The sequence below is a fragment of the Pteronotus mesoamericanus genome, unplaced genomic scaffold, assembly GCF_021234165.1.
Source record: "Pteronotus mesoamericanus isolate MK-2021 breed Mesoamerican mustached bat unplaced genomic scaffold, CSHL_Meso_final scaffold_85, whole genome shotgun sequence".
Classification (NCBI taxonomy): domain Eukaryota; kingdom Metazoa; phylum Chordata; class Mammalia; order Chiroptera; family Mormoopidae; genus Pteronotus; species Pteronotus mesoamericanus.
The window spans coordinates 39,395,581-39,409,105 of record NW_026555329.1 but is presented as its reverse complement, the minus strand read 5'-3'; the positions used below and the strand labels follow the sequence as shown (position 1 = coordinate 39,409,105).

The window sequence follows — 13,525 nt, the reverse complement described above, 5'->3', positions numbered from 1 at the left end:
GAAAGAACTGATGGCAGGTCAGCCCGACCGAGTGTGCGGATGTGCATGTGTCCGTTCAGGCTGAATGTGGGGTGAAGAAATGGTTGAGAATTTGCCGGTTTAGGAGGAATGCTATTATTTGTTCTTCGGTTATGCTGTTACACTCTTACGCTCTTTTGTTTTACTAATATGCTATGTAGATCTCTCTACCAAATCACCTCTTTTAGTATTGAACAGCATGAAGTAACTTCTGCTTTTTCCTCTTTTAGACCGCTGCTCTTCCAGACGAGTGAACATGTGGCCAGTAGTCCCGCGCTGGGGGACGTTATTCCATTCAGCATCATTATTCAGTTTTTGTTCACGAGAGCGCCTGCTGAGCTGAAATCCCCCTTCCAGGTAATAAAGTGAAGCCACTGCCCATTATGAGTCTTCCCTCTTCACTCTGTGAATACAGAGCCCCATTCATTGAATGCATTCCTGGCCTTCTCTTTGTCCCGTTTTGTCATAGAGTTCCGTCTTAACAGAATCATTAAGAAGGAAATTTCCCGCTGCCCTGCAGTGTAAGAATTACTTAATGAATTCAGAATAAGCCCTTTAAATAATAATGACACAAGTAATTTATGTTCATAAAGCTTCTTTGATAGAGGCTCCATTTCCTTTGCTGACCCACCCTCAACTGGCAAATCCACAAGGCTTCTTGGGAGTTAGGAAGGTGCCCCAACAGCTGCGCCACCTCCCCGGCAGGCATTGGAGGTAGTGCACCTGCGGGATCCTTAAGAGTACTTTTTGAACCAGCACTTGGGGCTGTTCACTGAGGAATGTGTATGCCCTTCTCTAATTGTGTTTCAACCCTTCAGAGGGCAGAATGGTCCCACGCACGCTTCTCCCAGTGGCTGGACGACCATCCATCCGAAAAGGACAGGCTCCTCCTCATCAGGTAAAGCTATGTGTTCCAGAGACACGAATCTGTTCTAGAAGCCCGGGGACAGTAGGAGACGCAGGGAAAGAGGAAGGAACAGTAGCCGGGTGGGCACGGACATGTGATGGCGCCTCCTTGCTGCAGCCCACGTCACTGCGTGGGCGCGCCCGTGGTGGAGCCCCTGATAGAACCACAGGGCTCAGTTTTTGCCTTCTGCTTCCTTCACTTCAAAATCTTCATATCCCTTTTGTGCTGTCTCATGCCTGATAAAGCCCTAAGAACTATGCTTCTCTGCTTTTGAAAACTGACTTCAGCTATGAAAAGACTCCTTGTCTTAGCTTCACAGTTTCTGCTTCATTTCTGTGCTACAGTTATTGAATTGGTGGAGTATAGATATGAGAAAACTTTTAAAAATACTCAAAAGTTTAATGCAGTTATTAGTAGAAAACAAGAACAGCCCGGCAGCTACCACGTTCCCTGCAGCAGCACCCCACTAATAAAAATACATTATTAATATTTATGCGTATACGTTCACAAGCATACGGACATGGACACAGGCCACTCCCTGTACCCACAGCCTTGCTCAGAGCGGGTGCATTAACTGTCACTTACGATCTGTTGAGCATCTCTTCCACCAGCGTTCTCCTCTTAGCCACCAAATCCAGGCATTGCTGCTCTTACACTCTGCAGCTTTAGTTGGGGTTGACCACTGCTTCCTTCCCGAAACTCCTCATCAGCTGACTGATTGAACATATTTTTATTGATGCTCACTATGCCCTAGGCCCTGAGGACACAAACCAAACTGAGACACAGTCCAGTCTTCTTGGAGCTTCCAAGAAGACTATATAGTCATCTGTATAGTCTTCTGTTTCTGTTTCTAACATAGTCATCTGTTTCTGTTCTAACCTTTCTGGCCATTTTTTTCCTGTCTTCCTTTGTCTACTCCTTAAATGCCACTCTTTCCCACCATTTCTTCCTGACTCATTTTCCTTCACACTCTGTCTGTGTTTTGATCCCCAAGTGAGCCCATCCAGACCCATGACTCCAGTCGTTGCTTCTATCCCAGTGGTTCCCAGACCTGGGACTCCCCCTTCACTGCCTGGAGCCTAAGGCCAGCAAACTTGTTATCACGTGTTGCCACTCAAAGTTCCACAGAAATCTCAACCCCAAAATGTTCAAAACAAGTTATCGTTCGTCTCAAATCTGCTCATTCTTGTAGACCCCATGTCTTGGATAAGGTGTCACCGTCTCTTATCCAGCAAGCTAGAAACCTCGAAGTCATCATTCAGCTCTTCGTCACCCTCATCCACCAGATCCAGCTGGTTGTGCCTCTTCCGTAGCTCTCGAAGCTCTTCTCAGCTCTCCCAGAGGGGCCGGGCGATGTTGATCTGGGCATCGCTGCTTTCTGGACCTTAAGAGCGGGTGACGAGTTCAGTGCCCCAAGGCCAGTGTGGTGATGTTCTGTCAACCATGTGTGCGCACAGGAGTCATGTACAGAGCCCTGAAAAACCCCGGTGTTCAGGCCGCACCCTTGACTACCTGAGAACCTTGAGAGCTGGGACTTCTTAGAGCTGCCAGCCAGTCCCTCCGCACAGCCAAGGCGAGACCTGCTGTGTTGGGAGAAGGACTCTGCCGAGGAGGGGTGCCCTGAGAGGTCCCCGAGGCACTCCCAGCTTCAGGGAGGGTCCCGGGGCTCTCAGGTTTGGTGCCCAGAGCCTACCTGAGCCAGTCACCCTCCGTGCTCCTCTGTGAATAGAAAGTAGATTAGCTTGGCCCCTGTTCTTCATCCTTGCATATGTTCCTCTTCTCAGCTATGAGCATCTGACCCAGAAATGGGAAAGGACACCAGGTGAGCCTCTCAGCAATTCATGAGACTAGCCAAAGCCGCCCTCAGAAAAGGCTTTGGGCCTGGGCCAGCTCCGGGACTCGCAAGGTCTTTGTGGTGTTTTTGTTCTGAGTCCCAAAGACTCACTCAGCTGCAACCCACTTGGTAATAGAAGATTATTTAGAATTCAGTTAATGGAACAGGGTTCATTTTTGTCTCCCTAGCAAGTTGGAACGAGTTCCTGCACCACAGTCACCCTGCTGTGGACACATCACAAATCCGTCTTCTTTTGCTGCTCTTTAGAAATGTCTCCTGGGTGATTTCATCAGCAGGGCTGTTGCTAAGCCTATATTTAGCAACTGAAAATCATGCTAAGAAATAATGTCATGCTTTTTAAATAAGGCCTATCCATCCCTCTGCACGTCTGATACCAGCATCTTCATGCTCTGAGCAACACATGGAACCCCCTGGGGTCCCCCTTGCCGGCCCTGCTGCACCCCCGGCCGTTGGCAAGGCTCCATCTATTATTGCGAACTAATTTTTCCCTGTGTGCTAAAGCACTACTAGATGAATTTCTTTCCCCTGCAGATAAACCCAGGGTGAATATTGCTCTTTAAATGTCAGTAAATTTGTTTTAGCTTCTGGGGCAAACCTCATTATATACTCATCGGTTCCTCCCAGCAAAATATGTTAGGTTGTCATAAAGTAGGGCAAATTGAGGGTAGTGTGGCTACTGCTGCTGAATAAATGGCAAATAATGAACTCTCCTCTGCCTTCTTTTCTGTTTCCTTTGGACACCAAATGTTTCTCTAGAGCTTGAGTGGCTACTTGCCAAGTTAATTTTAAAATTAGAGGAACCATTGATTGATGACTGATGAGGTCAAGTGGTATAATCGGGGGGAAATTGTACCTACTCAGCCCCCGCCAGTCAGGAGCTCCAGCCATGTGTGTGCCCACAGGTTTGGAGGCTGCGCCCTGGGGGAGGCCCGTTGGTCTGTAAATGTTGAATGTGTTTTCAGTAAAGGTGAAGGCTGAGTTTTTGATGAAAAGGTTTATCAAGCTCTGCAGAAGTGGTAGGATTGGCCACAAACCCATTTCCTCTTGACGTTTGTAATGGACCAGCAACTCTTATGTGACCATCTTCTCCTTTGCTTTTCTGTAGCCTAAGTAGGAGAACACCTTTATGATACCAAAAATGTTTACAGACTTTATTTGAGTTAATTTTTATCTGTACAAGCGCCGTACAGTTCTCGGCGCCAGGCGCATCCTTGGACCCCTTGCCCGCCTGCCCTGGTCCAAGGCCCTCACGTGGGGAGCCAGTCAGCTCCTGTGCTTTGCAGCCCTGTGCATGGAGGGGAATATTTGGTCTCTCCTCCTGCTGTCCCTGTGGCACGGGATGCCTTACTGGTCTGGAACCTGGTGCCTGAGATGAGTCCAAAAGGGAGGATGGAGCCAGGGGAAGCCAGGGGTTTACCTGCCCATGAAGGCACGCAGTAGATCTTGAAGTCATTTATGTATTTCAGTACTAAGTACACTGATATTTAATGCCTGGCAAAATCAGTTTTTGTGCCATAAAAGCCTCCACTTGGCTAGTTTCTGTCACATTGAGAAGTGTTGCCATGTTACAAGCTATTCCTTTACTAATTGTTTGCACAATTCCTGTACTGTTTTCTTTTTTACATAAGGGTAACTAATAATCTTTTTTAGTTACAAACCAGAGTTGGGACTGATTCTTACATAATGCTTAGCCTGACTTTCAAGAAAGCTTGTTTTGCTCAAGCAGATGAAGTAATTTAATAATTGCTTGAAAATCTTGCTCTGATTTTATGTAGGAGGGTAGCTTTAATCTGTTTTTCTTTCCATAGTTCTGATGGTGTTTTTGATGAATACCAAAGACACTAACCTAACTCATTTCTGAATTTTTTTCTACATATTGTGTAGTTTGTATATCTCATCCTTTTGAATGCAAATTAAACTGCTAAGTTGATTTTTGTATTGTATTAGATAAAAAGGATCTAATCCATTCACTACAGAATGATTACAGTTTCTGAGAAATGCAGTGCACTGATTTCTTAGACTGATGCATATACGTATCGTCTCAAAGACAGTTGGGTCCCTTGGGGATTTTTCTACTGTGTATAAATCTACAGAGGCTACATTTGGGGAGTGGGGCGATTGCCCAGGATGCTATAGCAACTTGAAAAGTTACTAAAAGAAGCAAGTTTTTTTTTCCCCCCACGAAGACATAGCTTCACTAAGGCTTAGCTCTGAACTTAAAGCATCTCTGGACTATTCTGTAAGAGCACTGAATTCCATTTTCCATGCCTTTGTTTCTTTTGAGGACCCCAATTATATTTCTCCTTTACTTTCTTCTGCAGTTTTGTCTTCCTGTATTTCTATTCTTTTTTTTTTTTTTTTTTTTTTTTTAATTCATCACTAGGCCCTAGTCCTAGTCACTAGGTCCTAGGGTTACATAAATGAACAAAACAGCGGTAATCCTCAAAGTTAAGTTACAGTTTAAAAAGGAAATTGACCAACAAACAGGTATGTCTAATGTGGTAGAAGTATAAACCTCTTGCTCGAAGCAAATCTTCTCAAAGGTAGCCCAGATCACACAGCGGGTGGTGGAGCAGAGCCTGGTGATACCAGCTAGGCTGCTTTGGTAAAGGTGGCTGGCCCTCTGCATCTTGTCATCATGCCCTGAACAGAAGATGGAGCCAGCCTGCAGGGATCTCCAAATGCCCAGATTCTGCTCAGGTGCACCAACAGTGTGACATCAGTTCTTTTGTGCTGCCTGAAGTTAGGAAATGCTTTCTTAAAATGAGGGCATTTGAGCAGGATCTTCAAGTAAATAGCTCTACAAGGAAGAAAACAAGAAAGGGAGGGCATTCCACGGACAAGGAAGATGATGAGAAAGGTCTAAGGGAATGTAGCTTCATCACAAGATACTCAGAGCGGCTGCAGAGAACTGGCCCTTGGGCGGCACAGACGCCCTTCTGCAATCACATCTGTGCCCACACCCCTGATGTCTCCCTGGGTCGGTGTTGGGGTGGAACTCGGAGTCACAAACAGGGCGAAGCTGCTCTGCACGTGTGCTGTTAATACGAACAGTGGAAACTGATTATTTCAGGGTCCTTTTAGGCCATAGCAAACTGTCTAGAACCCAGTACACATGGGTGGGCTGGGGCAGAGGTTACACGCTGTCCTAATAGGAACAGGGCACGGCCAGTGATGGGCTGCAGGCGGATGGCTCTGCTATAGTGTGTCAGATCCACAGCACAGGGCTGAGCTGGCACTGGGATGGCCATCTACAATACTACAGCAGTAGTTAGGGCACACAATGGCAGGATACAAACTGAAGCAAAGGAGGGAGGAGGGACTGGATGTGGAAATACGTAAGACAAATCCATAGGATTTGATAACCAAGTGTAGCCATTGAAGGAGAGCTTTTGGGGGGTGATGGTGCCTTTTGTGGAAATAGGGAAAGGTGAGCAGAACACTACCCTCCTAGGTTTCTTTTTGTTTTTTGATAGACTCCATTTTTTAGAACTTTGAGAAGGTAGGTTAACCATACGCGCCCCCCCGCCCCCGCAACATGTGCATAGCCTCTCCTGTTATCTGCATCCTCCACCACAGTGGTGCATTTGTAGTAAGTGGACCCACACTACCACTTCATTATCACCCAAAGCAAATCGTTTACAACAGGGTTCGCTCTTGGTGCTCTATGTTCGTTTTGTGAGTTTCAACTGCCCTAGGTTTCTGACAGGTAAGTTTGAGGGACCTGGGAAAAAGCAAGTAAAAATACCCAGAATGCAGGTAGAAAACAGTAATCGGGAGGAAGGTCAGGGCTGGAAATAAAGTTGCCAAGTCAATGAAGTGGGTGGTGGATGGGGAGGGGCACTGCAGAGTGAGTGACGAGCTGGACAGGCTCCGGGCAAGTATATTCCCCGCAGTTAAATGAAAATAGTGAATAAACCTGACCAAGGATGATTATTTTCAGTTTTTTGGAGGACAAAATAACCAGTTAATAATTAGGTGGGAATTGAGACTGAATTTGTGAATTAACATCTGTATAGAAATGTTCTAATCTCAGGGTTGTACACTTTTAAAAACCAGTATTATAAAAATGTGATTTTACCTGGGACTGAAATAGAAAATTAAAAAAAAAAAAAATCTTTTAACCACTGTTTTGGCTTCACTTAAATGCGATCTAACACTTAAACAGATCTGGTTCAAGGATTGAAAATTTTCCAGATCCTAGATCTGGAAAGGCCAGATACCAAGTGTTAGGCTTCACAGGCCGCATGGCCTGGGCCTGACTGTTCAGCTCTGCTGCCCGTAAGGCCCCACAGGCAGCACAGAAAGGAACGTGCAGAGGTAGGTTTGTCCTGTGGGCAGTTTGCCAACCCCCATTAGAACATTATAATCATAAATAACTGGCTAGTATCTCATACCCTGGACTAAATTGACTGCCTTATCATTCTATCATTTACCAAAAATTTGAGCCCCAAAGCAATTTTCCTTGTGGGTTTATGTTCTAACAAATGGCAAGAATACAGTGCACCTGCTGATGTCAGTGTACCCCCCCCAGGGCCCCAGCCCCCAAGCATGCCTTCCCTTGGTGTGAGCTGAATGGGCACAGGCTGCGTATGACTTCCCCAAAGAGAAGGGACACAGAACATCTGAGAGGCCAGAGAGCCCAATTGTATAATTAGAGCACTAAGTACAACACAGACTGAAAAAGGTTTAGTTTTGCACCTTAACCATAGTTACTACCACCAATAAATGTGAAGGCTGTTGGTAACTTAGTTTATGGAACTGGACAGAGCTGTTCCAGAAATGGGCTGCTTTCGTTTTTTGTATATTGACACCTTCTAAGCCGTTTTATGTAATTTTTTAACATTGTTTTCACTTTGGTTTGCAGGGGAGCCCTGGAAGCTTACGTTCAATCAGTAAGAAGTAGAGAAGGCAAAGAATTTGCACCAGTTTATCCCATAATGGTTCAACTGCTTCAAAAAGCTATGTCTGCTCTCCAGTAATAATGTTAAGTATTTCTCGATCTCCATTTTGTGCTAACCGTTCAGGGTTGGCAATTAAACTAAGGAACACGTATTCTTAAAAGACAGTTGCTAGTCATTACCTTAAGAATGTAATCAAACTTTTTATTTATTGATCTTTTGATTTCTTTAGCCTTTCTACTCAAGTAGCATAAAAATGGGGACAATCACCACCACCTTCAAACTCCAGGGACCTGATTTTTCCAGAAAGACCTTCAACTCTTTTCTCTCCTTTTAAGCTTTTCTAGTACAAGGCTAGCTAAAACTTCTTTCCCATCACATAACCAAGTCCCCTTGTAGGTACACATTACTAAGTCCCCACTGCTTTTTAAGGTATCTGATCAGGTTACAATTAAGTACCTGCTTCCTCGAACAAACTTTCTTCCTCACTAGATGTGTAGCCCAGTGGTTCTCATATTTGGCTACACATTAACATCAGTGATGGAACCTTTAAAAAACCTGGTATGTGTTTGTATCCCATATTAAGACATCTGGAGTAGGAGCCAGGTGTTTTTTTTTTTAAACACCCCCAGTTGTTTCGAACATGCAACAAAGTCTGAGAACCACTGGCATATCCCAGAGGCAGAGCTAAATGGTTGTTTAAATCTGTCACACTGTATCTGTAATAAAGAGAGCAAGGGTGTCTTTACACTGTGCGTGTGTCATTTCATTGAAAGATTTCCTGGTCTGTTGCCAAGTCAAAAATAAAACAGTTTTTACTCTACCAAGATTTTAATGAGATAATAATCTACGTCTTTTTCTGTTGCCCTTGTCCTATTAACATTTTTAATTCAATGCTTCAAGCCCCATCAGCAACTATTTTCCATCCCCTGAACCTGTTATTCTGATGTCTCGTACATAATGTTCAAAATCAATCAGCAGCAGAAGTCAGAGATAAACAATTTTTTTCATTTTATTTGAAATAATATACAAGAATATAGTGTGCAAAATTTAGGGGCAACATCATGAAGTGTAATGAACTGAAATCAATTTTACAGCTGTGATTCCTAACCAGAAACACCACTTGGTAAGTAACATGAAAAGCCATGATTGTAGCTCAGAGCAAAAGCAGCTGTATTGCCAATGTATTTGCTCTAATTTCAGACAGTTGGAGGAAAAGTAAAGTGCAAGTGTTGCACTGCAGTAAGTGCAAAGTCTGCCCCCACCATAAAGATATGATGACAAAATAAGATATTTAAGATATGTGGCTGAGGAGATACAGAACAAAATTTAAAAATACAATGGTATCAACTGTTAATAGCACCATTACAGTGACTATATTCCAATGCTATTAACTTTACTGTGGCCTGGGCTAGGCCTCCATTGGAAATAATGGATGGGTGCTGCCACCTGGTGCATAAACTCAGCATGCTCGGGTAACTACAGCAGGTGGCTCTCATGCTGAGACACTGACACCAGCCACCTGCCACATGTTCTGGTAGCCTCTTGGCACTGGCCAGACCAGAGCTCCTGTGTTTGGCACAGCTGCTGAGCCATGTGGTGGCTGCTCAAAGGCCAACTCCCAGCTTCTGTTTCATTCCATTATGTGTACAATACAGATTAATAAGCAGTAAGGAGCCAATGTATAAACAGCAGTTACATATTTTTAAATTCCCCTTTTGTACAATTAAAAATAAAACATGTATACACTTCTCTCTTTCTACTGTACTTTTTAGCACCACAGGATATCAATTTTCAAGCCTATATTACCTGATAGACATATGTGAAGTTTGGAAGAAAAATAAGGCAATTTGGTTTACAATGTTGATAGTTTTAGCTTACTTAATGTTCTAATGGAGAAAGCAAATCCTCACTCTTATTATTAAATCATTTCAAGACTCAATGCTATCAGTATCTTATGGTCACACAAATTCTGGACAAATGGTGAGACCATGATCTTCTTAAGTCTTTCCATCAACAGTCTTATATTTATGCAAGTGTAGACTTAATGTAAGCATCCGGTTTAATGTTGCTGTGAGCCCTGTGGAGATAAAATTAAAACAGTTCATGTTTACAAATCAATAGACAGTAATTCTACAAATGAAAAGTGAGGATGGGTAATGTTTTATAAGCTTATTCTTAAAAAATCACTTTCTCAAAGGTGACAATTTAAAAATTTCGCTAATACCTGATGGCTCAAGCATTCAAGACATTTTTGAAAGTGAAAAGGAGAGAAATGAACTAGAATGCAACAGAAGAGATGCAGGCAGAGTCCTATACTGGAATTTGACCACTATTTCTTTAAAAGAAAATCTTAAAACATGTGAAGTGCAGGTTACTATAAAGAACCAAGCATAGACACATACGAAGCACTGAAGGTATTTTTGGCCAGACATCCTGCCGCATACTGATGCCTGCCCTTCATTTTTAGATTATTTCAAACTGAGCTTGTTTTGTTCTACTATTATTATTACATTACTATGGTGCAAACTTTTCACCAGTCTTCCCGGGCCTATTTCTTCTCTTTCCTGGGGTTTTTTACCTAGAAACTGTACATATGTGAGAAGTCCTCATAAAGGTTGGGTAATGTACCCCTAAGACCTCCAATACCTTTATCACCCCTCACTAATTAAGGGGGAAAGGAAGGTGGTTGAGACATACCACCCCAAATTAGACAAAATTCCTACTGTGGTATTAACAAGTTAGTTAACACCCGTTTTTCAACCCAACAAGAAATGCTACATTCCAAAATTATTTCCACATCTTATCATTTCTGACAAACGTTCTTTGTAAGTACTTCTGACATTTCTACCTTTGCGTTTACCATGCTAAGAGTAAATGACACTGAACGATGAAAGGAAGCCTGCCTAATGTGATGGTATAGAAACACCATTAGGTTTTGAAGTACAAAAAGGCTGAGAAACAGCATCAACACAGCCTTTTAAAGATTTTAACAACTTCTCCATTTCAGTACAATTTTGGAGAATGAGTGAAGGTAATGTTAAGCCACTAATTGTTGAAACATACTGAATTGGTTCTTTTCCTTTTCCAACAGTCAGGATTTAAACGTTTTTGTTCTTCAGCCAAAGCTTTTGCTTCTAATGTATACATCCTCCTCTCTTCATTCTTCATTTTCTTCCACCTGTCACCAAGGATCACACTTATGGCTCTGAAAAAAATAAACATTTACACACTGCTGAGGGCAAGAATTTTTCATAAAACTCATGTCAAGTGCTACTACTTCAGGAAGAAATAGAAAAAGACAATCCCCAACACAGAGGAGGGAACAAGTCAAGACTATACAGTCATTTCCAGTGAAATCAAGTCATATGATCCATTATCGTAATCTTGGTAGTTAACCCACCTGGAATAGTGCCAGTATTTCCAATTGTCAAAGGACATCTAAAAGTTAAAAAATGGATGTTCTACAAAGCTCAGTTTAAAGAAAGAAGCTAACTATTTCAAAGAAATGGTTAAATTACCATTGGATCTATCCTGGTATATTGGTTTTTAAAAGATGTTTAAGATATTAAGGCTGACAATATTTAGTATCAGCAGTACAAAGTATTCATCTTGTATTAGAAGCTATTCTTACTTTCTGTTTGTGCCCATAACCTGCCAAGTAATTTTAAGTCTTTTTTCATTCATGCAACCATAGTAAAAATGGCATTAAATACGCAAACCTTACTATTTACCTCCTAAGACAAGATCAAATAAACCTCAGGCAATGTCTGCACGGATCACTTGAGAAAATTGCATGAACTCAAAGGGAAAGAAATCACACTGTAAGACATCATGAGAGAAATTTGAAGTTACTTTCTGTTTATATTTGCAAACCTGTTCCTAAACCTACTCAAATAGTCTGACTCAGGACATGTAGACCTAAATCATTTTCCTTCTATGAAGAGCTTTTAACCATTCATTTCATGACACCCATACAAAACAAAAGGTCCTGGAATGACTGCATCAAGTATATATGAGAAGGGACACTTCACCACCAAAAGGAATAAACAGAAACACAGATATATCTTCTGGAGGGCAGGCCCCTTGTAGTATAGGCTTCTCTGCTAGGTGAATGTCTAGGACCTGTATCAATGTACCAACTGGTGTTGTGAGAGGCTGTGTTTGGCTTCAGTGAATTTTTTTTTTGAAGACTCTTAACACATTTGCCGGATTCATGATGGGTTATTTATGAGCACACCTGCCCACCCCATGCCGAGTGTTTTGCAGTTTTTGACCAAAAACTGCATGAACCCCTGCCCCACTCTCCCTATTCACCCAATCTTGCCCCTCCACCCCCAGCAACTTTCTTTGGTTTCCCTGATGAAAAACGTCATCAAAGGGGAACATTTTGCCAATGTGGAAGAGGGTAAACAAAAAATGACAGAAATACTAGAAGGCATCAAAACTGACAAGTTCAAAAACTGTTCTGAAGGGTGGGAAAAGTCTCCATAGGTATACTGCATCAAATGGAGAGCACTTTCGAGGTATCTTAAGTTTAAACATGTATGAATATACGACTTTTTATAAATACGAATTTTTGGGGGCCCTCCCCTTGTACAAGTGATTTTCCAACGACCCACAGGGTAGCTTAGAGATACCCATCTGAGCTTTGTTTCAGGTTTTGTTGTTGTTTGCTTCTAAGCTTTAGAGAACAGTAACCACAGAAGCTCTACTACTTAAAAAGATATTAAATGTGTAGTAAATACTTTAAGTGGATGCGATTACTTGATTGTAACTGTACTGCATCTTTATTAAAATAAAGATCAGTTTTAGTTAAGTCTCTATGTTAAAGGTACCACAGAATGGTCGATACATTTACCAGTTAAACCAGTAAGAAATATCCACCTATGTATCAATTCCTAAGTCAAAGATGCACTTGATAAAAGTAGCTTCTCTTTTTCAAATGTTTACTACTAAAAATTAAGTTCTTATCCACCTATGTATCAATTCCTAAGTCAAAGATGCACTTGATAAAAGTAGCTTCTCTTTTTCAAATGTTTACTACTAAAAATTAAGTTCTTGAGAACAGATGGGGTTGTTACCAGATGTGGGGGGTAGTGCGTGGGTACAAAGTAGGTGAGGATGGTCATAAAGTAACTTCCAGCTATAAAATAAATAAAAACTGGGGATATAATGTAACACAGGGTGACTTGTAGTTGATACTGTATTGCTTATTTGAACATTGCTAAGAAAGTAGATCTTAAAAGTTCTCATCGTAAGAAAAAACTCTGGTAATGGATGCTAACTTATCGTGGTGATCATTATGCAACATACAAATATTGAATCATTTATACACCTCAAACTAATATAATGTTATATCCATAATATTTCAGAAATATATATAAGTATAAAAAAAGTTCACAGAACTTTAAATCCTGATTATAAGGATAATCATTTGACTTCTCATACTATCAAGGGTAAAGGGAATGGTAGTTTTAGTTTAGTGTCATGGAACTAGGAAGATTGGAAGAAGGTAATTTTCATACGTGGAGAACTTGGTTGTTTTGAGAGGGAGTGAGCATTAGAGAATTCTAAGATAAGGTAAGGGCACAGCAAACAGAATAGAAGCACTAGAGTTAAATTTTATTCCCAGGCTCTACTGAGGGCACCTCTAAATTTAGTTTGACAGACCTGGCAGTTACCACAAATTGCCAATGCCTCCATGTTCCATACTATGACACAACTGTTAAATAATGAGATCCAACACAAGAAAAATGCTAGATTATTCCATAACGCTTTTCAGTAATATAGACAGAACTGACGGTTGTTAGAACTGTGTCCTTTAACAGGTAAATGATATTT

At 41.8% G+C, this 13,525-nt stretch overlaps 2 protein-coding genes across 5 annotated transcripts in view; one reads left to right on the top strand and one right to left on the bottom strand.

Annotated features, from left to right (window-relative positions):
* The window catches only part of COG5 (component of oligomeric golgi complex 5), a 338,428-nt gene extending 330,135 nt beyond the window's left edge, over positions 1 to 8,293 (top strand). Inside the window, exons 20-22 of the mRNA XM_054564649.1 lie at positions 249 to 375; positions 837 to 916; positions 7,648 to 8,293. Of these exons, the coding sequence (XP_054420624.1) occupies positions 249 to 375; positions 837 to 916; positions 7,648 to 7,762 (322 nt within the window). The 3' untranslated portion in view covers positions 7,763 to 8,293. The remainder of the gene's footprint in view (positions 1 to 248; positions 376 to 836; positions 917 to 7,647) is intronic.
* Positions 8,294 to 8,683: 390 nt separating this feature from the next.
* Positions 8,684 to 13,525, bottom strand: part of HBP1 (HMG-box transcription factor 1) — a 30,747-nt gene continuing 25,905 nt past the window's right edge. For all 4 annotated transcript variants that reach the window (XM_054564252.1, XM_054564255.1, XM_054564253.1 and 1 more), the window contains exons 10-11: positions 10,748 to 10,889; positions 8,684 to 9,761 (exon numbers count right to left, since the gene is read on the bottom strand). In XM_054564252.1, the coding sequence (XP_054420227.1) occupies positions 9,744 to 9,761; positions 10,748 to 10,889 (160 nt within the window). In that variant the 3' untranslated portion in view covers positions 8,684 to 9,743. The remainder of the gene's footprint in view (positions 9,762 to 10,747; positions 10,890 to 13,525) is intronic.